This window comes from Callionymus lyra, chromosome 6 (genome assembly GCF_982586985.1).
Source record: "Callionymus lyra chromosome 6, fCalLyr1.hap1.1, whole genome shotgun sequence".
NCBI classification, from domain to species: domain Eukaryota; kingdom Metazoa; phylum Chordata; class Actinopteri; order Syngnathiformes; family Callionymidae; genus Callionymus; species Callionymus lyra.
Window position 1 is genome coordinate 24,503,751 of NC_141823.1, and position 14,724 is coordinate 24,518,474.

The 14,724-nt window shown below is 37.3% G+C and overlaps 1 protein-coding gene across 1 annotated transcript in view; it reads right to left on the reverse strand.

The window, feature by feature from the left end:
- iqgap1 (IQ motif containing GTPase activating protein 1) overlaps window positions 1-14,414 on the reverse strand; it is a 33,896-nt gene extending 19,482 nt beyond the window's left edge. Inside the window, exons 1-6 of the mRNA XM_087794372.1 lie at window positions 14,396-14,414; window positions 14,205-14,309; window positions 12,664-12,766; window positions 2,593-2,749; window positions 2,314-2,391; window positions 1,561-1,637 (exon numbers count right to left, since the gene is read on the reverse strand). Coding sequence (XP_087650498.1) covers window positions 1,561-1,637; window positions 2,314-2,391; window positions 2,593-2,749; window positions 12,664-12,766; window positions 14,205-14,250 — 461 coding nt within the window. The 5' untranslated portion in view covers window positions 14,251-14,309; window positions 14,396-14,414. The remainder of the gene's footprint in view (window positions 1-1,560; window positions 1,638-2,313; window positions 2,392-2,592; window positions 2,750-12,663; window positions 12,767-14,204; window positions 14,310-14,395) is intronic.
- Window positions 14,415-14,724: the final 310 nt, after the last annotated feature.

Genomic DNA, 14,724 nt, shown 5'->3' on the forward strand with positions numbered 1-14,724 from the left:
AGTAAAAAGACACATTAGTGTGGATCCAGACAACAAAACTGGAGGGTCTAGAACTACTGTTAATAGGCAGCAGCTGAGAAGGAATGTCAGAATCTGTTTGCTGCTTTAATCCCCCTCCCCCTTCCCCGACTTCCTGCTGGTAGCTGGTAAGGTTGCACTTTTGCACGGTCAGAATGTTCAGAACAGAACTGAGGTCAGCCTGTCACGACAACAAACTACATCTGTGCATTAGTTCATAAATTATTAAAGGGACCGACCACGCAGAGAATGAGAGTTCCAACATTGCCCAGCTCGTCTTTAGGGCAGATATCTCGACCAATAAATGTCAGGGCAGGCATTTGATTTATCGTTTTCAATTTGTCGATATATTAACTCCATTTCTCACGTTCTTTCTCTATCACACAACTGTACCTTGAGGAGGAACATTTTACAGCTGGAAGAAAAAATGTGCCTTTTTCTTTAAATTTTCATGAGCCATTTACAAAGAAAAAAATATTTAAAAAGGTTTTTTTAAACGGAAAAAAACAACAATTTCATTGTAAATAGCAAACTGCAAGCTTCTGTATGATCGTAAAAGTAAATGTACACTTCTATATAATTTCTAATAAGAAAATACAGCATTAACATATTAAATGTGCCTTATTAAACAATTAATTAAATTATAAATATAATTTGTTGCGCTTTTTTTTTTAGAATGAAAATGTATATACACGCAATTTTGCAAATAAAAATAAATTCAATAACAAAGCTCATCGACCACAGTGCTGAGCTAGCGGGTGATTCCCAAGTCAAATTTTATTCAAATTAAATAGTGTCAAAATTGGGTGTGTCTTGAAAATAAATGAATCTCCTCAAACAACACCTATGTCAAGCTAAATAAGATATATTAGAATATTAATACAGATTGATATCTGAGGAAGGAAACTATGCTTTAATATATTATTTTTTTGTGGAACTAATTGATCAGTTGTTATAGTTCATTCTTAATCTCATAGAATATATATATTTTTTAAATCTTATACTTTGTTCTCTGAGGTATAATGTAACAATAGATAACTGCAACAACTATTATATGTGTAGTTTTGTGTGTGTTAGTATGTTTCACTCCATTTGGTTTTAATTTAGGCTACTTAGACCTCATAGCGGTTATTTTATTTATACATTTTATTGACTCGGTGCAAAAGAGGGTATTGCAGTCTATAAATAAGACACTGTTTTGGTTACTGGCATCTCTTGGGTTACAAGTCAGTATCTGATGTTTACATCACACACACAGAGATTAAAATCTGTTCTATTGATTGGCCTCAGAAGGCTCAAACTTTACCTCGAGGAGGAATTCCCTACTAAAACAAACGACTCCCAGCCTTGTGCCACTGAACGTAATTCTGTTGAAAAGCTGCTCTGTTCACCTCATAAAAGTGTCAGAAAAGAAACATGGGTGGGTTTTTCTTTTTTAAAGGACCACAGGGGAAACCACCATCACCACATGCAACTTCTTGCTCATGGTCTTTGATGGAGGAATTTATAAATAAAAAAATTTAAAAAGACAACATTTGTTACCTGAGTGCGTGTATACAGTAGATGCAGCGTGGCATGTTCTTTCGGTCGTAGATGTCTGTGGTTTCAGGGTAGAAGATCTAAAACAAAAGTGGTGTAACAATAATTACAGCGGCAATGAAATGACGGTTAAAGAGTAGCCTCGCGTGTCACAGCATGAATGCAGGAATGATTCAGGATATCATGATATTACACAATGGAATTAGGCATCAGCCTGCTCAATATTATTCTACTAAGCAACAGAGTAGCAACTTCGCAATTGTGTTGTAACAGAGGTCAAACTCTATCACAGAAAGAGAAAAATAATACAGGAAAAGTTAAAATTGAATTATAGCACCTTTATTTAGGATGAAAATGCCATTAAAGAAAAGTTTTGTAGGACTTTGACGAAAGGTTCTGAGATTTTTTTTTATACAAGGCTTAATTTCCTTAGAAAGTACACTTCTGGAAAAAATGTGTTACCATGATGACTCTAAACAGAAAATATCCTCAAATTGTTGTCTAGAGACTCATTTCAAACACACAACAGAAACACTATTAAATTACTATTAAATTATGCATTCAAATCAAGGGGACGCTTAATGCTGCACAGTTTTGTATTTACTGCTCAAGAGGTTGTTTTATAATCACAATTATCTTCCAATATCTTATATGTAAAACCAAAGACCTTGGATGTTATCTAAATACAAACAGCCTACAATATTTGCCTAAAATCTCCATGAGAATTCTCAAAGAGAGATATTCTTCGGGACTTACCTTTGGCAGGCCTTTCTCCGACATCGCATTAAGCCACTGGATCACATTATCTGTGTGCCTGAAATGGAGACCTGTCGCCTGTGAGAGAAGAAAAGGTTGAAAAGGTGAGGGGAGGTGAAGTGAAGAATGTCTATATGAAATCAAGCTTTATTTATGTGTATCACTTTTTCCAGGTCTTTCTTTCGAATTGTGACCAATTGTTGCTGCTGCATCTTTGTTTTTGAGTTTTGTTCAACCTGCTCACAAATAAAAAAAATAAGCTCATGAACTTGGTGTTACCTTGTAGCGCGTCTGCTCCCGGTCGTATATCTTCTTGAGGGAGACTGTGTTGGGTGCGAAGAAGTTGCCCAGCTTGGCGAGATAAACACCATTTCGCAAACCCTCCTCGAGTTCTGTCGTGGGAGGAAGCTCCTCATCCAAACATGCCTCCATCCATCTGCAACGATACCAAAATATAATAAGTAAAGTGAGAATTATTTGAAAGAGACCTGTCCAAACACAAGTTTTTAATTGAATTATTTTTTCTCTCTTTCTGTACTTTCGTTCATACTGTATATACAGTACTTTTTTCTTTTTTTTTAACCCAGATTTCTGCATCAGGTTTGGGGGTTGTGGAGCCTATCTTGTCAAACAAAAAAAAACATAGACACACTGACGCCTACTTTAAGACTATGGGAGGAAACTAGAGTGTCCCGGGCAAACTAAAGCGATGGCGAGAAGAACATACATACTCTTGCCTAAAACATGAAGTGAACCAGAAACCTTTTTTTTCCAGTAAATCGGTTGTGCTAATAACATAAAATTCATAGAGCGAGACAGATTGCTATAATAAGACTATAAAGACTATTTATGTCACACATTTAATTAAACAGAGAACTCATTCAAATATCATTTATTCTATTACTTCAGGTCCTTCATATGAACCCTGAACCATCCAAATCTTGCACGTGTCAATTGAAACAGAGTAGAGATGAATGACCAGTTTTATCAGCGGCTATGAGGAATTTCACAGTAAAACTGCAGACTACAGAAGGTCAAAGGCTCTTTTTGAGAAAGTCAAACAGCCTCCCGCTTTCCCTCAGCTAGGAAAACACTCCCACTCCTTAGTAAGTGAGGTCTTTGTTGAGCTCTGCTAACAATATCCGGAGCAAGATTAAAAGATTCCTCCCACAATATCAGACTGTTGGCCTCTTTACGTCCAGACGCTCTTGTCAAACCGAAGCTGTGTACATTCAAATTAAAGCGAATCCAGGTACTTGAAAGATGTCTCAACTTGTTTTGATGTTTGGATCCTGTGAAGCAACGCAAACTCCCACATTTCTTTTTGAACAAGTCACCAGCTGAAACAACTCCCATCACAGGAAGCGGTGACATGGGGGTTTTGCAGACAGACCCCCTATTGAGGTGGAGTTGGCGGTGTTGCGACGCCGGAGTCTGCCAGCCAGGAATAAGGGCCGACTTTCACTCCAGTGAAAGGCTCCATAAAGACTGTTCAACTAATGGTTCTTTTATCAGGGCAACACACCCTTCACTGCCGCGCACAAACACAGACACACCCACCATTTTAATAGAGCTGCAACTGCAAGCGTGTGTCCACGACTGAAATTCCAAACATATCGGAGGAACCACCACAAGAGATGTGTCGTCATTGCGACGAGAGAAGACACACCTGTAAATGTAATCTGACTACTTCCTTGCATCAACCATAATAATAACGAAACAAAAGAGATCAAACATTCCGTGTTTAAAATAGAAAAAAAAACAAAAAGGTGAACCGCTGGGATATGTTGCCGTCAATTGTTCCTAGACTTGTTATCAAAAGGAAGTTCTTTGAGGAAACCAAAGGTTCAGAGGTCGGCCTCATAGGAAAGGGCCGACTCGTGATGGCTGTCTGCTCAGGAAAACACACTGGTCCCTGTCGCCGTCTGACCACATCCTATTATGTGCTGCAAATATTTGAAATAAAGGCTTTCGTCAGGGTGGAAAATGTAAACACAAGAAATAATATTTAGATAGTGAAAGATAAAGACAGGTGATCCTTCCTTCATACTCTTAATAGTTTATTTTTCAATTATAATATATACAAAAATTACAATATATTGCCGTTATGAACAATATTAAAGAGATTTTCAATGTGAAAAGGCAACAAGGGAAACTATACATATACATTTATTTATATACTAATAACTGTCAATAAATCAGCATCCACTTATAGTTAGTTAGAACAGCTACACTTTATTTGTACAGTTTGAAAGAGCAGGAAGCAACAAAACCAAAATCCATTAATTAACTGAACATCATCAAGTGTCTACTAAGTATACTACTATAGTGTTGCAAAAAATAGATTCATTCACAGTTAAAATTAAAAATTAGATATGAACCATTTAATTAAGAAATAATTTTAATTACAATTACATTGTCAACATAACAGCCATACCTGCTGATGCATAAATGGGTTTGTCTTCACACACTAGTGTCACTACCAGGGCTGTTGCACAATTTCCACATCATCTCTGAAACGCTTTCAAATCGCTCTTTATACTCAAAGGTTAATAATTGTTATGGATTCAGTATATTATTAAAAAAATATACATCACAAATAACGTTTTGACATGGAAATCAACACTGCAGCATTCGACTCATGCGTATCAAAGATCTACAAACTAGGGCAGAATTATAAAACAATAAAGGGTGAATAGAGGGAGCAAACATGATGATGACATAACAAAAACTGAACAGAAGAGTGAGCACAGGGTTGTCCACTACAAGCTTTAGTACGAGCCTGGAGGTTGTGCCAAATGACCTTCAACCAGTCAAGGAAACATGAGGACTGCCATTGTACTAAAATGTGTAAAGAAATGTGTGTTCTCAAGTAAGTAAGTAAGTAATGGTTATATCTAGCGTGCCTTTCTAGACCAGAGTCCCAAAGTGCTTTAACAATCACAAACAATACACAGTTAAAAAATACACTTAAAAGATAAAGACACATAAGACAGACACAGGAGTCCCAGAAAGTCAGGGAAAAGCCTGCACTAAAAAGAATGTTTTATTGACTTAATAAGATGTTTCTTGAAGGAGTCAGTAGATCCATCAAACGTAGAGGGAGAGGAAGAATGTACCAAAGCTAAGCAGCAACTGCCTGGAAGGATTTCTCTCCTCTGGTCCGGAAGCATGTTCAGGAACCATAAGTAGATTCTGATCCACAGACCTAAGACCCCAAGTTGGGGTGTAAGGCTGGATCAGATCAGTGATGTAAGGAGGAGTCTGATCATGAATAGATCTGAAAGTATGAACCAGGATTTTAAAATTGATCCTGAAAGAAACTGGCAGCCAGTGAAGAGTTTTAAGGATCAGGGAAATGTGAGTTCTTCTACTAGAGCAGGTCAGAATTCTCGCTACAGAGTTTTATATTAACTGTAGGCGAGACAGCTTCTTCTTGATTAGACACGAAAATAAACTATTACAATAGTCCAGACGAGAAGACACAAACACATGGATTACAAGCTCCAGATCGTGTTGTGACAACATTTTCCTAAGTTTAGAGATTTTTCTCAGTTAAAGGAAACCGTTTCTGGTCCGTTTTCTGCAGTGTTGAACAAGAGACATGTCTTTGTCAAATACAACACCTAGGTTTCTCAAGTACTGACTCAATCCTGGAACCTTATCATCCGGCGCAATAACCAGAGTTTCAGTTTTGTCCACATTTATCTGCAAAGTGTTTTCACTCAGCCATTGTTTGATTTCTAGTAAACAACTGACTAAGCTGTTCATCATCTGGGGCTCAGTTGGATCAAATGAGCAGTAGAGCTGGATGTCATCAGCAAAGATGTGGTAAGAAACATTAGGAAATCTCAAAGGACCCAAAACAGAACCTTGAGGGACTCCACACAACAGATCCGCTGATTCAGACCTCATTTGATTGGCAGATACACTGAAACTGTGCCAGAAAGGTATGACGAGAACCACTTTAACAGACAGTCCCACTTCATCCCTCAGTCTTCTCAGCAGGATCTGGTGATCAACTGTGTCAAAGGCTGAGGACAGATCCAAGAGAACCAGAAGTCAGCCGACATCATGATGTCAATGGACACTTTCAGTAAGACTGTCTCCGAGTGATGTTTGCAGATGCCAGACTGAAACTTCTCATGGATGTCGCTCTGATCCAGGAACAAAGATACCTGCTCAGACACCACCTTCTCCAAGATCTTGGACAAGAATGGGAGCTTAGAAATAGGCCTGAAATTACTGAGGTTAGTCGGGTCCAAGCCTGGCTTTTTGAGTAAAGGCTCCACAATATCTATATATCTGCAAAACTATACTTATAGTACCTTACATAATCATTAATCTGCTACATTACTTCCTTGTTTTGTTTATGTTTTTCATTACCATGAAGTAGCACAAGTGACTGTATCATGCATACACAAACAGGAAGAGCTACTTTTCCTCTCAGTTTGCATGGACATACCTGTGAGGAAGAGGTGGGTGAGTCACAAAGGGCTCTTGAAGAAGCACATATCACTCTCGCTTTTCTGATACGACTTGTGTTTTTATCTGGCCGCCACGACAGAGATTTTTGTTTGTTTCCAAACCTGCTGTGGTACAGCATATGAACAGCAAATACAATTCCAGACTCTGTATTTATCAGAGTCAGATATCATGACATATCCCTTAGGAATTAGACACTCTCAAAAGTTTGAAAGTTTGAAGTTTGAACCTCTGCCAAGGAGGTTATGTGATCATCACCGTCTGTGTATAAGCAAAATAGCTTAAAAAAAACGAATGTCAACAACATTTTTAGAAAACAATGTGTTCTAGAGTTCCATGGGGACGTGGGAATGTTTTCGGAGCCTCGAATAATTTCTTTCCATGTTTAAATATAAATACAGTTTAAATTGATTGATTATAATTGTAATCAATTTAATTTTTCCGTTTTTTAACACCACTAAAATTATAAGAAAAGCCCAGAGTTTTTCTTCTTCTCCTCCATTTTAATCAATGATTGTGTCATATCAAAAGATTGTTCTGCAAGAAAAAAAACTTTCTTCATACGTCATTTATTATTTGGAACAGACTTAAAAAGATTCAGTTCTAGTCATTTACACTTTGCTTTATTGGAGACTCGAGTGTTTTTACAATCTTTAGTTTCAACCTCCTTTGTTCTCTCTCAATAATTACAAGAGAAAAATACAACATCATGTCTATACAAAATGCTGTAAGATAAAAGTATTTGAAAAACATTTTATTAACGCAACTTATAGTGACTTATGTAATGAATGATTTGACAACCCTACACAAAAGTAGTAGTCAATAATATTTCCACAGGAAGTACATGTAACAGTCAACGACTCCTGCCCTCATTGCTGTAAAAAGATATTTAATATTGACCTAATGTAAAGATGTTTCAAATGGAAATCACATACGTTTCGTGTTTCATGTCATGTATTTTACGCCCTTCATCTCTATGAAAAATACCAGAAAAATGATGGAGATTAACGAATGTGAAAATTTGTAGATGGAGCTGCTGATCCTGAACAATGACCAGCATTTAAATCACATTTAAAACTTCAGTCAAAGAGAACACGCGATAAGAAAACCTCTTTGTTTACATGTGGCCAGTGAGTCAGGAGAGCCATGTTTGTGTGTCAGTCGAAGACAGATGGTATCAGTGCCTTCATTGTTCTACGCCAAACGACACAATGTCAGAGATGAAGATACATATTGTGCTTTGAGGCGGTTGCAGCACACAAGTCTTTCAAGAGAAGTTTGGCAACAGGAAATTGCAGGCCAATGGCCGGAGATGCAAAGAAAGGACTTTGCTGACATTTGTTTCTGACAATGGAAAGTGATATAATAACAGTTATTCTACATTATTTATAGAGTGTAGATCTGCTATGATTATATTTCAGGGTGTCTCGTGCAATTGTTTTGCAAAATTCTCCTGTTAATAGACAAGTATATTGACACTGATTTAGAAATGTTACACAACAGTGAAAGCTAAAATAGAAGAAGCCTATTTTACAATGATGCAATGCATCGAATCATAAGAAACTTTATGTGGCAACTATGTGAACACCTCGTCTAATATGGACTGTTTAAGATACTAGATTCCAATGATAAATGATTTGTACGTCCCATTTTCACACACCAACTCTGCATCTCTTGTTATCGCATCAAGATAATGGATCTCCTTCTTTCAACCACTTCTCACTCCATTGATCCTCCTATCATAGTATTAGTCTGAGATAACAGGCAATTTATCATTTTTAAGCACTTCTTATTCATAGTTTAAGTTGCAGGCTTTACTGTTTTTCACACGCCTCGTCTCCATCTGTCACTGTTAAAACCCTGTTTGCTTTATCAAATCTCTCTTGTTTGCAGTTCCAGTCTGCTGCCTTCCACCCTAAACTATTATGCAAAATAATACATGTAAATTAACAAATGTTCTATTCGACACATGCTCATACGCTTGTCTAAAGAAATAGTAGTTAGCGTGCACAAAGATCGATTTGTTTTCCATCTGATTTCTTTTGAATCTTAGACGTGACATAAACTTTGATAGATTTTTCCACTGCAAGTTATTTTAAATAACAGAAGGAGTTCAAGTGTAGACATGAGTCATAACACTTGATTAGACTTAATTCATACCGTTTTGTTTGATAGAAGATTTACAGTTTGGATTAAACTAAAATTAAGATTTAAACAGTTCAAACACTAAACATAATTTAAAAGTGATGACGTGGACATAATTTGTTCATTAACCGTTTACATATCTCAAGGCAGGATCAGAGAATCTATCTCAGCAAATATGTTGAGTTAAAAAATAAATAAAAGACACCATCTGTCAACACTCTATTTACTAAATAGCCCAACACTCTGCTATGTCAACCATTTCACAGCAACAGAAATGTGAGGTTAAATTCGCACCATTCTCAAGTACGCCTTCCTTTTTTAAACGGACTGAAAGTTCTTTAAAAAAATGTATGTTACTCTGCAAATATCTATCATTCACCTAAACAAATGTGAAGTATTTAGGGGATGTAGACATGTTGTTTCCAGATTCTACCAAACAAACTCAATGACCTAATCTGCAACAAGAAAAGAACCACTGCTGTTGTGTGTGTATATATATCTATATATCTATATATCTAGATATATATAGATATATAGATTGATATATAGATATATAGATAGATCAATGTCATCAACATCTAAAAATTGGATTGTTTAAATTTAAATCTAAAGCACGTCCACCACAATTATCCCATAGAGATATAAGTTTACATAAGAACCTGTATTTATGTCTTATAAACATGATAAGGTATAGGAACTAGAAAAAAACCTTTATAACATTTTATACTGAAAGTATGGGTTTCAGGCACCATCGGTCACATGTTCTTGTAGCAGGAGTCAATGTTGTAGGTTTGTAATTGAGGCGCGTCATTGTTGACTTGCCAGTACATTGTTAAAAGCAATCTAAACATTGACCGATACCATGCTGAACAAGAGAGGACAAACAAAAGTGCTTTGTTGTTATGTAGATGACAATAGTAATGTGATCTGGATTACCAAGCAATGTTCTAAAGTCCTTAAAATGTACGTTTTATAGCAAGATTGTTAGGTAAAAAAATGTACATTTTGATGGTATGTCAATAAAATAGCTTTGGGTTAAACAGGCAACAAGGTATGTATATATAACATTAAAAGATTTGACCTCAAGACATGGATATTGTTCTAAATATTTGTATTCTTCAAAATACTTTGAGTTGATTAAAATGCAAGAACAGATATTTATGGAAGCCTGATATTTTAAATGGTGTTCTCATTAATATTATATAGACATAAGAGGCGTGTTTTGTGTGGATAGTGTGTATGTAATATGCAATGAATGATGCTAATAAAAATTACTCCACCACTTATATGAACTTCAAATAAAACAGTGACCTCCTCCTTCACTTTCACTCTGATATCAGGATGTTGTTAAACGGTTGAGGAATCTTGTTGATGTTTAGAATCTAGAGCGTTCGTCATGCCCAAGCGAAGGATTTACCAATAGTTGTTAAATAACGAAACACTGACTACTTGTGGTATTGATTGAAGAGCTGCATATGTTGAGTTTTATCGAGTAACACCTGAGGTACAGCAGTAACATCATCTCTGGGTGATAGTGATACTATGGGGTCATTGTTTGGTATCAGTCAGCGTCACAGATAAAAAAATCCAAGACACGTCCATCAAAACCTGCCGGACTGCATTCCCGACTGAAGTTGAACTAGGACTATCGTCATTTACTCCAGTGGAAATCCATTTATGCAACCTATCTGTCAGATAATAGCTAGTAAATTTGAACCAACAATTAAAACCCACAAAAATGTATGTTAATGAAAAGTAGGAATGGGTACCGTTAGGGCTTTATCCTCTACTTGTACTAGGTCGGTACTTTGGAAATGTTGCTTTCTGTATCCCTTAATACAGTACATGTCAGAAATTGAGCCATTATGATTTAAATAATCCAACAGTAGTGGACAAATGCATGGATCTACATTAAAAAATGCAAATATAATAAGCATGAGCAATGAGTATTTGAAGAAGAAAGAAAAAAAAGGCTTTTGCATAACTTCCAAGGAACAGCATTTCATTAAGAGTGTCTGAATATAGATTAGACAAAGCATTAACAAGGAAGCGGAAGATGGGGACACTGGTGAAGTATTGTTTTCAAATGAGTCCAACATGGAGCAATTTGCTGCATGAAAGCACTCTGTTAGGACACCACAGGGACAAGGGTTCAATTAAACTTCCAACAAATAGCAGGCTTTGTGGTGATTTACTCATCAATGGCATCACTGTCTTACATGGTTTTCCTCAGAGAAACAGAGTTGGTATATTTAGAAATAAACATTATGAAAGGAATGTAACAGCCCCTTGTATAAAACGTGTCTGTATATACAGTATATATGATGGCCTGAGCAGAAAGCTTTTTTTTCGACCCCGTGTTTGACTGAATCTGACGTTTGCATCCGACTATTTCGTTTCAGATGTGGGAGTAAGATACATTCCTGCACCTCACACAGCAGACCAGCAGGTACATTCACACCCTCCACAGCAGCTGTACTGACATTCTCCTCATACCACTCAAGGCACTTCACTCCTTCCTTCACTTTACGGATACCTTAAAAAAGTATGCATGACACTCACAAGTGACTTGACAGCCACACAAAATGCAGTCTGAACGTGGAATGCAAAATAAACCATATGCTGCCGTTGTGTGTTAATTAAAAAAGTATAATTCTTTAACTCTTTTTTATATTCAGTTATGACTTTATAAGGTCACAACTGTGGTCAATTCCATAAACCAGTTGCAGAGACACAATCTTGTTTCTATCACACATAAGCCTAGAGGCTCCCCAGAGATCAATTTATATTGGTAAATTAAGAGATTACATAGATGTACTACTCCTGGAACACTTGTCTCAGCAACAATTAGTGGGTCCTCTCATGATAATCCCTCTCAACGATCCAAGACCGAAGTCATTTACAGATTTAATGACCCGTTTTTTAAACTGTTCTTTAAGATATAATACACAAGATAATGTTTTTACATCACTTTACAGCAGGTTCTTTTTTTATCTAATAATATCTACATCCTTAAACTCTACTTTAAGTATTTAACGGTTGCTTAATTTATATTAAAAAAAACAATGTTTGCATTTATGTTGATTATTGATATTAAAAGTTAATTTATTTGAAGGAAAATGATATCGCATTTTGTAGTAGTGTGATAGCGATTCATCAGCTTTTTAAAATGAGGGAAAGTTAACACGTAAAAATAAGCAAAAGCTAAAGAAACATAAGCAAAGAATACTTTTGAATATCTACTAAATGTACACTGTTTTAAGGTTGCTTGAAAACCTTGTAGAGAACCCAGTTGGAGACCCTTGATTTATTTCTCTGACCCCGGGACGATCGATACATCAAGTGACGATGTTAACCGTAATCATAACGGCCACAGATTTGATATCACTCCCACCCTCTCACACCGGAACACGTTGTCATGACGACTTCATGTTTCTGTGGCAACAGCAGTATACTTAAAACAACATGGTAGTGAGTCACTTCCTGTCTTGCGCTAAACTTCCTCTTTTAAAACTGTGAGCGTGCACGAGGTCCTATCTTGAGTCAAGAAAAAGCAAACACGAGCACAAAAAGAATGGTCGCGTCAGTGCACGTCGATGATGACACAGCAAGTGTAGTTCCACAAGAACTGGACAGTGTGTTGAACAAGAGGCCCCCGTAATGCTATGGCTAAGTTGCATGTCATGTCAAGTGTAACATTTTTGGATTTCCAGCTCTGACCTTTTGGCCTCCTCCAGGTGACACAAGTACTCGTAGGCCATGTTCTGCTGCCTCTGCTCGTCCATCTCCTCGGCTGTGAGCCGCTCCACGCCGTCCAGGACCGCTGGAGAACCAGACATGGTTGGTTAACAAATTGACATCAGATACAACCAGATTTTTCTCTGATAATAATCATTGCTTCAGAAGGCATTAAAACACCAAAAGTTCCATCAGATCCATCAGATTGTGTTCAACTCAAATTTTAATTGATATACCAGATACATTCCTCCAGTCTACAGGTTTATCTAAAAATAACGTTTATTTTGACCAACACTTTTCCATAAATACAATTTTCCCTTATACCATTGCACAAGCGTTCCCACTTTCCAACCAGATCCCATGTGTGGAAACATGGGGGTGTGTTACGAAAAAGGAAGCCAGACTCATTTGTGAGTCATTTGAGCAGCCAGTTGACACACGAGCACAATGAAGGCTCATTCATACACAGGCAAACAACAATAGTTAGGAGGTTCACTCATTAAATAAAAGTTAAGCCACCATTTAGCCTGCGAGGGAAAAGTTTTTTTCCTGCTGTAGTTTGGCAGAAACCGAGGGGGATGGGGTGGGGGAGCAGGAGGGCGCCAATACAATGAGGCCCCTTTTTTTAAGCATCCTGTCAAAGGAGAGGTGGGACAGTGGAGGCTGTGTGCGACAGCAGAGCCAGAGCTATCACCAGGTAGAGCTTGGATTATGAATTGGAAATAAAATCACCTTTAAAAGTTCTTATTAAAGCATGTATGAGTAAAATAAATGAAAAAAGAGTAGAAAACAAGTTTAGTTAAGTTCCTAAGGTTTATTTGGACTTTACAAATATAATAATTCAGATGATCTGCAGTTGATTTAGAACTCTGACCCGCTCAAGTAGAAGAACTCACATTTCGCCACTACTGACTCCTTTAAGAAACATCTTAAGACGTTTATATTTGTTCAAGCTTTTCCTTAAATTTTCTGGAACTCCTGTTATCAGTTTTATCTTGATCTTTAAAATATATACTTTATTGAATATTGTTTTGATTGTTTAAGCGCGTTGTGACCCTGGTCTGGAAAAAGCGCTATACAAATAAAAATGACTTACTTACTTAGGCAAATAATGTGTTTTTTATTTAAGCTTTAAAGACTCCTAAACACATGTGCATTTCATTTTATGTTGCATTATACATGTTCTAAATATGCTCTGACACATGCTTGAAAAGTTTATTTTACACCCAGAATAGTTGAGTCTGATGTCATTTAAACTTTTTTTTTTTTAAACTTTAGTAGTAGATAGTCCAGGCTAGTCTAGGTGCCCTGCTAGTGACGCACAGTGACTGAGCTCCACCAGGTACTATTGAAATGTCAGCAGGCCTGAGCTCATCTAACGCGGAAGTCCTTGTATCCGTGGATCCACGCTGTCACACGGACCAGTTAAAGCAACATAAAAATGGACTTTTCTCCAGGTTCCTGCACCACACCTGGGAGCGCCGAAGAAGCCATAAACGAGCAGAGAAAAAGTCCGAACTTACAGCCATATCTGGGCCGGATCCCGTCTGTGTCGTCTGAAGTTGACATCCCCCCTCTCTCTTGAGAAACTCTTTTACAAACTTCACTCTCCAACACCTTCTCCGGAGCTGGAGAAGAAAAGCAAGGAGAAAAAAAAAAGTCGCTTAAAAAACTCCCCTCCTTAGAGAAGAAAAAGAAATCGACCTCGACGGACCTCTCGGCCCTCTAGTTCCTCCTCTGCAGAGCTGGAGCAGAAAGTTTTCTTCTTTGAGAACCTCACTGATGTCACTGGGTGTGTTCTTCCTAATCCTCAAGTCGCGATCCAGGAAACACCCGAGAGACTGGCGCCGCAGCGGCACCCGCCGGCCACTGCGGGGATTACACTTAATGGATCACCTGGGGAAAAACAGTTGTTTATTTGTTTCTCATGTCATTGTCATATATATATATAAATATAAGCTCTGTGCGATGAAAAAAAAAGACAACCAATGTAGCGGAATTAATTATAGTAGAATAAATCATACAACAGTATTTCGTCCAAGC